The 14,527-nt window shown below is 36.4% G+C and overlaps 1 protein-coding gene across 3 annotated transcripts in view; it reads left to right on the forward strand.

The window, feature by feature from the left end:
* Window positions 1-1,877: 1,877 nt before the first annotated feature.
* The window catches only part of adgrd2 (adhesion G protein-coupled receptor D2), a 46,011-nt gene continuing 33,361 nt past the window's right edge, over window positions 1,878-14,527 (forward strand). The window contains exons 1-7 of one of the 3 annotated variants that reach the window (XM_055168665.2): window positions 1,878-2,163; window positions 2,413-2,462; window positions 2,606-2,654; window positions 9,426-9,659; window positions 11,018-11,701; window positions 13,957-14,085; window positions 14,167-14,252. In XM_055168665.2, the coding sequence (XP_055024640.2) occupies window positions 2,127-2,163; window positions 2,413-2,462; window positions 2,606-2,654; window positions 9,426-9,659; window positions 11,018-11,701; window positions 13,957-14,085; window positions 14,167-14,252 (1,269 nt within the window). In that variant the 5' untranslated portion in view covers window positions 1,878-2,126. The remainder of the gene's footprint in view (window positions 2,164-2,412; window positions 2,463-2,605; window positions 2,655-9,425; window positions 9,660-11,017; window positions 11,702-13,956; window positions 14,086-14,166; window positions 14,253-14,527) is intronic. The other 2 variants (XM_073867594.1, XM_073867593.1) reach the window with 2 other exon arrangements.

The following is a 14,527-nucleotide window of genomic DNA, read 5'->3' on the forward strand; positions in this document are numbered from 1 at the left end:
TGCTTATTTTCTCTAGTTTATTGTATTTGCATTGCTCTACACTTTAAAAAATATGCTAAATTATTTTTAACCCAGCGCTGGGTCAAAAAGCAACACAATCTCACGGAAAGTCGTGTTATAGTCTCAAAAAATGTGGTTAATTTATTTGTGTTCATGACACGAAATTCAGCGTTTTTTCGTGCAATGAGCACGAATGTCTTTGTCGTGTCACATTTGGGGTTTGGGTTGGATGTATTTTTATGTATTGGTTTCTACATGTTTTCTTCCGCTTTTAAAACTATTCTCGCCTGGAGTTGGGGTTTGGGTTAGTTAGGATGTCTAAAAATCTAACAGAAAGTGATTCTAACCCTAACCCCGAGCGACAATGGTAAGAAAACAGGAAAAAACAATGAGAAAACAATACATGAAATGACACAAAAAAGGAAGTTGTGCAACAGACATGAATTATAGAAATTTGTGCGAGTGACATGACAAAGATATTTGTGCTCAAGGCACGCAAAAGCTGAATTTCGTGCCATGGACACGAATAAATTAATCACATTTTACGTGACTACAACACACCTATCCGTGAGATAAGTTGGGTGTAAATGCTTATATTTGACCCAACCAATGCTTAAAACAACCAAGCATAGGTTAAGTTACAACCTAATGGGATGGGTCGTCCCTTTTTGATCCAACATCATGAATTGAAAATAACCCAGCATTTAAAAAAATAACACTGTAAAACATTATTTGCTGCCTTAAATTTTTTAGTTGAATCAACTAAGATTTACATGTCAACTTACTATTATTTATCTTGACAAGAGATGAGTTGCTACAACTTTTAAAACGAAGTTGACTTATTTTCAACTATATTTTAGAAGTTATAAAAACTCATCTCTCAAAAAATGACTTGTAAATCTTAATTGATTCAACTTAAAAATTTAAGGTAGCAGTTGTGTCCCAATCCATCTGCTGTCTGAGAGCTGGTTTGGAGAGGAAGGTTGGAGCATTGAGCCAACATTCAATAGGCAAGTGTGTGGTCAGCGTGGTCCATGAGCTTTTGTTAACTCCCCGGGGAGTCATACATTATGAGGAAAGGGGAAAACCGAGATGATTCCAAATAAAATTCCCAAATGCCTTGCACTTTTATGTGTTAATATATGTGAAAACTCAGCTAGAGCCCTTTTTTTGTTGCATAAAATCATTTACATAATGTAAAAAGCAAACTTTGAAAAGCTCAAATCATGTGAAAGATTGAAATCAATGTGAAATCAAACTTTAAATAAAAGATTATAACACTTTATAGCCTGGATTTCGGGGTCACAAAAGGGTAGATGCTAATATCTAAAAATGGCATTTAAAAATCTAATCTCAGTTTTATAAATAATACATAGAAGATCAAATACGGGGTACCAGATTGTGTGGGGTCGTTCAAAAGTTAATTTGCTGTGACCTCCGTGCTGGTGTTGACGCCTGCTATAGACTGATGTTAGAGTCTTCCTAGAGTGAATACTAATAGCAGTCTTTCTTTGATACCCTTGTGTGCATTGTGCATTAGTGATGTCATCGCTTTTGTTGCACTCTCTGATGAAGCATCCAAAGCTTCAGAATCACACCAGCTATATAGAGATGAGACATGGTTAAAAATTTGTTTCACTACTAGTTTATGCATTATCACATTTGTGGCATGTTAAGATGTTTGTGTTTGTGTGTCTGTCTGTATGTGATGTTTGCCCGCTAATGGTCATAAATAGGAGACATTCTGCAGGTCTCCTGCTGTTCTCGATGAACTCGGTGTGCCAACTTTCACACTGCTTGCGCAAGACGTCTGCTTTAATAAATGAGATGCAATTAGCATCACAAAGCGCAGTACCAAAATGACGGTCAAGCTGGTGGGCTGGACATCTAAGAGGGGGTCTGTGCGCACCTCTTTCCCAGATTCAGAGACACACACACACACACATTGGGAAGATAGAGCTGCACGACCTGGATGAGACAGATGTGAATATGGATGTTACACTTAAAAATAGTGTAAGCCAACATGCTGAGTTACTTATTTAGTAACTGGATCATCTGGATCTGTGCTATTCAACGAGGAAAATCCATTTATAAATGTCTGCTCTCAAACGCTTGAAGATCATCACATGGCAAGTAACAGAAGGCATAAGTATAAATACATATGTAAGTCCTATTTCTTACTATTAAGGACCAGAGTTGTACAACCAATTATGTTTATTTTGTTTGGCATGTGGTTAATAGCACATTTTGCATTTAACATCTTTACTATAAAATAGGAACTTAGAATTGAGGAACACTACAAAGAATGAAAAGAAATTTGCCTTCCTCTCTAAAAGGAACTGCAATGCGATCACCTTTTGTTTCAAATTATTTACATCATTATTTTTAAGCAACTTTGTCCTTGTTTTTTAGATGTGAAGATGTCCACATTGCTCTTTGGAATTATTTTGGCGAATGCAATGGTAACATTTGATTCTTAAATGATTGAACCCTGAATATATATATTTTTTAATGTACAAATACAATATTTGCTAACTTATTTCCAAAGTTTATTTTGTTAATATTTATCTTGCTTTGGTGCTTCTCTGCATGTTTTATAATAAAGATGGTGGGTGTGTGTGAACAGTCGGACATGGCAGAAAGAGGATTATTGAGTAAGTAAATGCTGTGCCCATTTACACTGATTTTAAATAATTTAGACTTCTGAAATACCAGGCAAAAACATCCAAGCAAGCAATATCCCTCATTTCATTGTCTAGTTTAACTAGACCTGATATGCTTTGACAATGAGTAACCCACTTTTAGCCTAAATAAACTTGAATTTGTTATATGCCAAAATAACTTGTGAGGTGTATGATAGTCCATCATGTAAGCAAAGTCAACAGTGATTACAAATTGCTTGTTGGGATGTTTAATGTAACATTTTGTAGCATTATTGGTGTCATTTAACAGATATAAGTGAAGTTCTGTGCCAAATTGTGTCTTAGAAATATTACTTGTGTGTAGTAGGCTACATATAACTAAAAAAGACAAAAACAACCACTATAATTTCGTATTTTTTATCTTCAGTTAATTTCTCTATGGATCCTGTACTTTGTGTGTTTATTTAGTGTGTGGATTCCCTTTGTCATTTATTTTGTTATTTAATATAGCCAAAGCACAGAAAGCAAAATCCCAGATCTCAAAACTCATAGTATTATTAGTTACACACTGTAAAAAACGATTTGTTGGTTCAACTTAAAAAAGTAAGTTACCTGGTTAGCTTAAATTTGAGTTACTTTAAAAAAGTTGGGTGAAGATTGTTGTTGTGTCAACTTATATTTTTAAGTTGAACCAACTTTTCTTTACAGTGCACTGACAAAGGGACAACATGCAAACTCTTAAGTGACAAAAGCAGCTGTTGCATCATTTTGGAGGTTTTATTTTCCTTCTTCGTTGTGTGAAATTATGTCCGACCACAACTACGATATGGCTGCTCTTCACGAGGCATGTGATGGTTCCGACATTGAAGAAGGAATGGAAGCGGGGCTGCATTCATCCAAGGAAGGTAAAATCAACAAAGAACATACGCCAATTAAACAGCCGAATACAAAGAAAATGAGACACCGAAGAGAAAGTGAGGACGTGAATTCTGGCGCTGCAATTCTACAAGCTGTACAAGTTCTGACAAAAAAAAATGGATGAGCAGACGGAACTTTTAAAAAGTTTCGACAGACGTATTGAAGCGAACGCAACTGCAGCAAAAGAAAACCGCGAAGAAATCTGCGTACTTCATGAAAAAAAAGAGGGTCTTCAGAAAGAAAACAGGTTGCTGAGAGAAGCATGTGCTGAGCAAACCCGCTATAAAAGGAGGTGGAATTTGAGGATAATTGGGCTCACTGAAAAGGATGGCGAAGACACGAGAGAAGTTGTAATAGGGATTCTAACAAGAATTGTTCCATTGTCAGTGGAGCGGTTGCGCGACACAGTGGACACCGTTCACCGGCTGGGAATGAGACGTGACGCTGCTACCTCAAATAACACACCGAGAGCAATCATCATACAGTTCGGGATGAGAACTGTGCGGGATGATGTTTGGAAGAAGTCGAAGGACGCGAGAGTGTGTAAAGACTTGCACATTCGCTTTAAAGAAGACTTCTCGAAAGAAGACCGGGAGGCGCGTGCGAAGCTGTGGCCACTGGTCCAAGAAGCCAGAAAGACCGGTAAACGGGCATTTTTGAAAGAAGGATACGCTCTAATAGACAACAAGAGAGTGGACCCAAACTGAACATATCTTTTTGATATCATTTGTTTAAATGGCTGTCAGAAATTTAGCCTACATCAGCGTTCTCAGTGAAACTTTTAACGCATTGTCTGTTGGACACTAATGCTCCGATACGTAAGTAATGACACCACCCGCACTTTTGTTGTGTGTCAATGAATCACTGGACACTTGAGGTTAAATAACTTGTTGTTTTGATAGGAATATGATTATTGTTACATGTTGCCTCCTTTTTTGCAAGCCAGTATATGGCAGATTTTGAATGTTTACATTGTTTACTCGTTTATATATTGCTAATGATCACCTCTTGATATATCTTATGCCAAAATTAATCATATCATAACAAAGTAGGTGAATTAGATTTATATTTAAATAGAATTGTTACAATAGCTGTTAGGCCTAAAGTTTTCCTTTTCAACCTCTATAGGTTTTAGAGGGTTAATTACTCAAAAACATGATGATTAAGGACTAAATACTCATTCCTGCGCATCGTTATATTCCTTGTGTATTGTTTATAGATTATTACTTATTACCTAAATGTTGTCATTTATTTCTTTAAATACTAGGGGGTTGAAAGATAATATAAAACGTAAGGCTATTTTTCTTTTCTGTAAGGAGCAAAAGGCTAATTGTGTTTTTTTACAAGAAACCCACTCAGTTGAGGCTGACACAAAATTTTGGAAATTGCAATGGGGAGACTCCATCTTTTTCAGTCATGGAACGTCACACTCCGCAGGAGTCATGATTTTATTTAATAGATTTCCTGGGAAAATTATTGACCATAAAAGTGACGCTACCGGTTATTGGTTAATGGTTGTGACAGAAATAAACGATAAAAACTACATTTTATTGTGTGTGTACGGTTATAACAAGAGAGCACAGAACAAAACACTCTTCTCATCCTTAAGTAAATACTTAGAGGAGTGGAAAATGCTTTTTTCAACAGATAGAGTAATAATTGGGGGAGATTTCAACCTAGCCCCTGATCTTTTGTTAGACCGCTTACCATCAAGGCGTCATTACCACACACATGATGAAATAATAATTGAATTGATCACAAAGGCCAATCTAATAGACTATTGGAGAATGAAAAACCCAACCAGAAAACAATTTACATGGTTCAATTCTTCCAATAATGGCCAATGCTCAAGATTGGATTATTGGCTAATATCAGACAATCTCATAAACGAGGTTAACAGATGTGATATTTCTGCATCACCCTTAACTGATCATTGTGTAATATTCTTGACAATTTCTTTGGATGAAAGGGAGAATAAGATAAATTCTATTTGGAAATTTAACAATAACTTACTGGAAAATACTGAGTTTTGTAATGTAGTTAAACACCTGATTAAAGAAGTAGGCGACTTGGACATGTCTTTTCTGAGTAAATGGGAATGGTTCAAATTCAAAGTTAAACAAATAGCTATCAGTACAAGTAAGCAATCAACAACGCTTAAAAAGGAGAAACAAAGGGTTATTATTAGTCGCATCAATTCACTGTGCTGTAAAAATGAATTAACTAGGCAAGAACAGACTGAATTAAACAATTTACAATCCCATCTTGATAATATATATTTGGAAAAGGCCAAGGGAGCATTTATTCGTTCAAGGGCTCGTTGGATTGAAGAAGGGGAGAAAAACTCTTCTTACTTTTTTAGTCTGGAAAAACAAAGACAGACGAGGAAAAAAATTCAAAAGTTAAATATTAATGGCATTATTGTAGATAATCAAAAAGAAGTTAACGAAAATATTAAAGTTTTCTATAGTAACTTATATAAATCCCTTTTTTCCAAAGAAGATTGTTGCTTTTTCCTAGACAAGATCCAGGGGTTCAAAATGACAATGGAGGAAAACTTTAAACAACTTATGGAAGAGGAGTTGAGAATTGAGGAGTTAGATTTGGCTATTCAACAGATGTCTAGGGGGAAGTCACCTGGTATTGACGGCCTAACCGTGGAGTTTCTGTCCTTCTTTTGGAGTGATATTAGGGAAATGCTCTATAATGCCTATTTAGATTGTATTTCAAAGGGTAGTCTTTCTCCCACTATGAAACATGGTCTTATTACTCTAATTCCCAAACCTAACAAAGATAATCTTTTATTGGACAATTGGAGACCAATTACGTTGTTATGTAATGATTATAAATTACTAGCACTTGTTTATGCTAATCGTCTGAATAAAGGATTATCACATATTATCGACGAGTGTCAGTCAGCCTTCATAAAAGGTAGAAATATACATAACCATACCAGGTTATTACTAGACATGCTTGATTATCGAGACTTCATTAACACTGACGCTTTTATTTTATTTCTTGATTTTTATAAGGCATTTGATACGGTTGAACATACCTTTTTATTTGAAATTTTAGATTTTTTAGGTTTTGGGAGTAACTTTTGTAATATAATCAAGATGTTCTATTCTGACATATATAGTTCTGTATCCCTGAATTCTAGTATAACTCCCAGGTTTGATGTGCTCCGCGGTATTAGGCAGGGATGCCCGATCTCTCCAAAACTGTTTATTCTAGCCACACAATCACTTATATTGCTCATTAATCATAACCCCGATTTGCATGGGATCTCTATATTTGACAAGGAATTTAAAATTAGTCAATTTGCAGATGACACTGCAATCCTCTTAAAAAATAAATTTATGGTTGATGTTGCTCTGAATTCAGTCTCGATTTTCTCTAAAGCTTCTGGATTAACCCTTAATATTAAAAAATGTGAACTACTTCCCATTCACTCATCAACAGACTCCATCATCTCTTCAATTGAGGTTAAAACTGAAGTAAAATATTTAGGAATAGTTTTATCTAAAAATGCTATTAGAAGAGAAGATGTTAATTTTTCTAATCGGTTAATGGATATGAAGAAATCGTTGAGCCGCTGGCTTACCAGAGATCTCACTATTTTTGGTAGAGTCACTCTGTCTAAATCAGAGGGTATTTCCAAGGTAATTTATCCATGCCACTCCCTATACGTTTCCTCCGATAATGTTAAGAAAGCTAATTCAATTATTTTCCAATTCTTGTGGAAAAACAAAACCCATTATATCAAAAAATCACAGCTGGTTAAAGATTATGATATGGGTGGTATTAAAGCATTGGATTTTGAAGCAATGTTTGGAACCTTTAAGATAAAATGGTTAAAAACATATCTATCACAACCAGATTCTATGTGGTTTCACATTCCCAGAAATTTATTTAAACAAGTAGGAGGGCTTGATTTTCTTCTGCAGTGTGATTTTGAGGTGACCAAAATTCCTGTTAAGTTGTCAAAATTTCACAAACAAGTTCTCCAATATTGGAAAATGATATTTACCCATAATTTTTCTCCTCATGGATCCACTTTATGGAACAACAGGGTCATTATAATTAATAGGAAATCACTGTACAAGTATGATTGGTATGAAAAGGGCATTGTTTTTGTAATCGATATTTTAGATGATAATGGTAACCTTTTGGAATATAAAGCTTTCCTTGAAAAATATAATTTAAACTGCACACATAGTAAATACAAAATGATCTGTAATGCAATACCAGTACAGTTATTACAGTTAATTCAAAACATATTGTTTTATGCAAGAACAAAACCCTCACCAACTTTACCAAACTTAGTTATTAACGAATGTACTTTATTTCACAATAAATGTAATAATAAATTTATCAGTGATGCTTTGAAATCTAGATTGTTCTTTGGCTATAACAGAGGATTGTGTGTACAGGTTCCAAACATGGATACATTGTCCATAGAAAAAACACATTTTAATTTTATTAAATGGCCCATCCCTCCAAAAGTCAAAGAGACCCATTTTAAAATAATTTATAAGATATATCCAGTTGCTGAATTTCTTAGAAGAAGATTCAAATTTGATGTAGATCCTTGTGTTTTTTGTAAGGAGGCTGATGAGACTCTGGAACATATGTTCTTTTTTTGCCCTGTTTCTAACAGCTTCTGGTCTGAGATACATAATTGGCTGTCATTTAAAATCGATAATATCCCTTCTATCAACCTGTCACACGTACTCTTTTATATGGACAATTTAGATTCATCAATATCAGATTTGCTCAATATGATTATTCTGTTGGGTAAATATCATATTCATTGCTGTAAGTGGAGGTCTTCTAAGCCTTCCTTTGTCTGGTTTATAAATGACTTTAAATTGTTTGTTTCTTCACTGAAAAAGATCCAATCTACTAAAATTGCAAGGAAAATGTGTAGTGTCATATCTAAGAAATTACTATTTTGATAAATCTCTCCTTATGTACTGCTCTAATTATTATTTGTACGTTCTCTAGCCTTTTGTCTTTGACCTGTACTTAAGCATCTCCCCTATTACTTTATTTTGTTTTTATTTTTATTTTTTTATTCCTGGCTGTTCCTTTATCAGGAAATTCTTTATGTACATTGGCAACATTAATATTGTATGTATGTATGTATATTTTTGTTCCCCAACGAGAGTTTTGTATGTTGGTGCTTTTATTTAAAAAAAAAAAAAAAAAAAAAAAAAAAAAAGACCCCCTGACCCAGCCGAGGCTCAAATTTTTAACTACTTTGCAGATTTGAATCATAATAAATTGAATGGTTTAGAAGATTCAATGTAATACTTTGCTAAACCAGGTTTGATAAAAGATTTTTGTTTCAAGATTTAGCCCCGCTGCAAAAAAGAAAGTTCGTTTTTTTCACTTTCAAAGCCTATGGTTTACTTATTCCTCACACAGTTCAAAGAGATGCATGTTAGGTTAATTCGAGATGCCAAATTGTCTTGGGTGTGGATTAACCCAGTGGTTCCCGAACTTATTCAGCATGCCCCCCCCCCCCCCCCTGTGTACGGTGCATTCCTTCGCGGCCCCCCAAAGAAAATTTGTGACAAAAAATGTTTTAAAACTCAACATTTTAATAAAAAAAACATTCAATTATACAAAAAGTAGTGCTTTTGGTTAGTAGCCTTATTTTTTTAGGTTTAACTACACAGAATTATAAAAAATTAATGTATTTCATAAAATGTCATAAAACTGGGGCCCCCTGGCACCATCTCGCGGCCCCCAGTTTCAAAACCACTGGATTAACCAGTTAACTAATTCACCATCAATATGCTGTTAATAAATAATAGAAAAATTGAAATCTCAATTCACTCCTCACACTTTCTGTTGCAGATTCTACTGACCCAAACATTCTGATCCATAAAAATTCAGTGTACCGTCTAATAAATGTGTCCTGGACTTTTGAACAAGCACAGCGTTACTGCGGTGGTCAGTCAAGTGAACTCACGACCTCAGGACTCAAAGAGGATGAGGACGGAGCCCAGCAGCTGCTCTTGAAATCCAAATTGACGGGCCCTGTGTGGTTTCAAAGCAGCCAGAATCCAAAAGATTTGCAGGTCAAGAAAAGTAAGTATGGTTGTATGACTGAATTCTGCTTTGAGAGGTGAACACTGTAAAAATGCAGCATTTTTGACAAATCAGCATATATTAAGTTAAATGAAGTTTATTTAACTAAGTTCGGGACAAGCATGGTCATGTGATCCAACCAATCAGTGCGAAGAGGTGCCTAGCTGTCCCTCACTTCTGTCTTGTGACAGTTTTTGCAGAATCCCTCCTCCACCCCATCACCTCACTTTTAGCTAGTTTCATCTATCCCAGTTAAAGAGGGGGGAGTACTCTGGGTTTGGGCTAAAATTCCGAGCTCAGAGCCTTCCCCTCGGACAGCATGCCACATATGCTTTATCTCATTCCCTGTTGATTACATGTTAATGCAAAATGGTAAAAGTAACATAAAAATATAAGTTACACCATTTCAGCTTGTTTTTTTAAAGTTATGTCAACTTATCACCAACTTAAAATAGTAGGTTGTTTTAACTTCATGCTGCATTTTTACTGTACCATGTCTATTCATAAAGCAACTGTTACACTGTGAAATATTTCAGCTTCATTAAAGGTATAGCGGAGGATTTTCTTTTTCCGGGTGGATCATTAAGACTATTGGTCATCCTAGTTGTCAATCATTCTGGTGATATGTTTACGTAAGGCCGTCGTACGTGCTCGTCCCTAGGTTCGCTTTCTGCACATGCGCACTTTCAGGTGTATATGTGTGGTGGGCTACGGTTTCAACCATTCATTGAAGCTTGTGTTCTCACCGTGTTTTTTCAAAATGTTTGAGGGTCCCAAGAGAAAAAGTGTCAATGAATTGTATGACAAAAAGAGAAAGACCTCCGAAGAAAGAAACAAGACCAGAGTGTTTTAGGAGAATATTTTACACGCTGTTGTGCGCTAAAAGCACAGGTTGGGCTTGCCACGCGAAGTTTCTACTCGACAGGTAAAGTTTGGCTTGCTATTTGGAGAAATCCATTTAAAATCACTGCTAGTAAAAGTTGATGGATGCTATGATTAGCAATGCTAGCCCTGGCACAAGTCACAAACCGCGCAGACTCGGTAAACATCTCAATGTTAGAGCCACTTGTAAACAGAGAGTGCACGAGAAGAACTAGGCTCATGCATGCTCTCTCGTGCACACGTTTAATAGGTAGAGTGTTGCGCAATTGCATTTTTTTTAAAGTGGAGAGGGCGGTTCTTTTCTAAAATTCGTGAAAATCTTCCGCTATATCTTTAATGTTTCAAAAATATAATCAAATTGGCTTTACAAGTCATTTCAATGTACTTTATAAAAATGTTGTCTAAAGTCCAGTTTCCCTCTTTTTTAAATAAATAAAAACAGATGAAATAAATAATCTCTCTTATCCCCTCACTAGGAAGGGTCCTCCCAGGTTTATCTTTCAAGGGAAAGCATGGTTTTGCTCGTGTGAACACCTCGTTCCCGTCTCTGTCGGAGGTGAGCGTTTGTGTACGCGTTCAGTGGGACCCGGAGTACGAGAACGTCTCCACAGTCTTCTCATATGCAGCGCCTGTTTTAATCAATGAATTCCAGCTTCGAGGACAGATCCAGAATTCAGAAACACATAAGAAACATAAAAAACCTGCGGAAAAGGTACTGCTGGCACTTCTCATTCAAGGACAACATCATCCTTACAAAGCCGAGCTGCCACTTGACAAAAACTGGCATCATGTTTGCGTCACATGGACCAAGAGTCATTATGAATCGTGGGCTATCTACGTGGATGGAAAACTGGGTGATTCAGGGAACGGGAAAGACAAGGGGACAGGAACAGGGAAGGACAATCCTCGAAACATTCATCCTGATGGGATATTTATTGTGGGGCAAGACCAGGATTCCTTTGGTGGAACTTTCACAGAGCCGTTTATGGGAAACCTGACTGATCTAAATATTTGGGGTGAAGCTCTGGAGATAAAACAGGTGCAGGCGCTGGAGTCTTGCTCACAGCTGACCAATCGCATGGTGATCTTCAGATGGGAGGATGGGAACCTTATTGTCAATCGGTCTGTTGACAATGTGTCTGCCACACTCAACTGTACAGGTTTACTGTTTATTATTTTATCTTTACACATCAGAATGTCAAACCTATCAAAAGTGGAATTTGCAAAGAACATATTCTTTTCTGAGGACTTCACTTTTTGCATTTTCTTTGTTACTTTTAACCAACTGTAAGTCATTCCCTTACGGAAAATAGACATGGTTTTATTGTGGTAAAAGTGTACCCTGCTGAAAAAAAACAATAAAACCATTATAGAAATTCCTAATGGTTTCCATTAAAATACCAATAGGAACCATTAGCTTTAACCATTGAAACTACTACAAAATTCATTTTTGTAGTGTGTTTTGGGACATATTCCATTAGGATTTAATGGCCCCACCAATAGAAACCAACACATACCAATATAAACCAACAGAGACTCATAAAGACCATAATGGTTTCCAATACAACCAATAAAATTCCCATTAAAACCAATAAATTCAAAAGAATTTCTGTGATGGTGTCTATTGGTTTTTAGCAGGGTTTTTTGGTATTGATTACTATCAGCAAAACCATGGTTGTCAAAACCAAGGTTATATTATGCTTACCACGGTTTTACTACAGTAGGCCATGGATTTTTTTGGTTTTAACTAAAACCATGGTTAATTTTCATTAGTGGAAGTCCGCTCACATTCACACATGGTACCCTAACAGAGTAACCACAGGTGTAGTTTTCATCAACATCCACTACAACCAAGTGTCCAAATGATTTATGTCTTAATTTGGAAGCATATTTTTACTGTATGTATCTTCATAAAAAAATTACAAACTTATTTTCAAAAAATGTTTTGCTTAAACAATGCACTTGTACAGTACTATTTGGTTTATTATTTTAAACACTTGGTTTAATATTTAGCTTGAAACACCACGTACATTGTACGCGCATCGTGCATGCGCATACAGGAGAATGTAGGCGTGTCTCAATCCGAAGGCTGCAGCCTCCAAAGATCATTTGCAGGCTCCATACGTCATCAAGACAGAATATAAACAATTATAAAATTGACTATTATTCTTAGTTAAAGGTAGGGTAACACATTTTGAAAAATGCTAACGGTAGCCGCCTAGCAATGAAATCCCGACCCCACCCTCCAGTCAAATAGCCATCCAAAGTCACGCCTCTTTCAAAACACATGAACATGCACAGATCAGACGGTCACATCTCATGTCTCATTCACCAGTGAGAAAACTTTGCAGTACAAAGTGAATAACACTTCCAAAATAACCAGCATAAACAACTGGTTTACATCAGAATTAGTTTAAGCACACGTTCGGTTGTGTAGACGTAGTAACTATATTGTTACGCTAATCCGTAAACTAACACAAATTTCATAAGCAACACAATGTTTCATCAAAGTAGAATATCTGAATCCATCTCAATACAAACATATCGCGTACCTACCTTACAAAAATAAACAGTGCAACGATCCTTTCAGACCCTTTAAGCCTCCTGCAGCTGTTTGCATCTCGTGGTAAAGCAGTAAAGTTACTGATGTTAATTTGGGTTTTTGCTGATCCAGGCAGTTTTTGCTGTTGTTGTTATAAAATATGTCTTTCGTTTTGTGCCTCCTATGTAGGTTGTCAATTCAGCAGAAAAGTTTGCTATTCTCGCTGTTTACAGACAGGAGGTGAGCGCACGTGAACGCGCCGATGACGTATGGTGTCTGCGTGGACTCGCTGCGCGGTGGGCATTCAAATTGCGCTTACGTATGAGGGACAAAAAAGGAAACGTCCGTTCGGACCCAAATCTATGATTAGTTGAACATTTTTTGGTCCTACGCCTTTCACAGATAACATAAATTTCTACAAATAAATTTAAACAACTTAACACAGTGATTGCTATCAGGATGTGGGGAGACTTTTAACCAGCATAACTAAAAATGTTTCAGGATCAAATCTGTTACCCTACCTTTAATCATAAATTGATGTAATATGCTTATGAAATGCGGATGTAATGCTCAATTAACTTAAATAAACCAGGTTTGCTGACGTAGGCAGCCTGCATATGCGACCTCCGGAGGATGCAGCCTTCGGATTTGGATTGAGAATGAAGCCCGGGAGATGCATTGCATTTGAACGTCAAACCTTGCAAGGCTGTGCGTTCGACCGTGTGCGTACGTTCGCGTACACGTAAAAAAATACTAGCCTACTCTGGGGTTTAGTTTACATTAAATTGTATTTAGTGCATGCATTCATTATTTGGATTGCTATTAAAATTTCTCTTTGCTTGCAGTGTGTGTAATGTTCCTGTGTTTTCACAGAGACCCAGAAGCCAGTGAAGATACCAAAAGAGCAATGTAAAGTATTTAGTACAGGGCCTGATGATCAAGATCGGTACAGCACCACTCCCTGCACAAACAAATATCCTTTCATATGCAAAACCAGTAAAGGTGTGTGTGTTTTGTGTATGTGTGGCTTTATGATGTTTTGGTGTATTTATGTTGAGTCTAACAGCGCTCTCTGGCCCACAGAATCCTACCTGAAGATGAAAGATATTAAAGAATCTCTGAAGTCCAGCCCAAGCCCATTCATGAAACATCTCATGGAGTTTGGCATGGTAAACGCAGACACCACCACCACCAAAATTGACATTATGCATTTGGCAGATGCTTTATCCAAATCAACTTACAGTGCATTCAAGCCAATGTGAAATCAAACGTTGATCCTCCTTATCTCATAAATAAATGCACATTTTGCAGACCCTTTTATCCAAAGCAACTTACGGAGCATTCAATCTATACATTTCAGTCTTTCCAGACTTCAGATTATATAGGGTACAGAAAGGAAATACTAGTCACCTGTTTGACAATATGTAATGTCTGGCACATACCT

This window comes from Misgurnus anguillicaudatus, chromosome 5, assembly GCF_027580225.2.
Source record: "Misgurnus anguillicaudatus chromosome 5, ASM2758022v2, whole genome shotgun sequence".
Classification (NCBI taxonomy): Eukaryota; Metazoa; Chordata; class Actinopteri; order Cypriniformes; family Cobitidae; genus Misgurnus; species Misgurnus anguillicaudatus.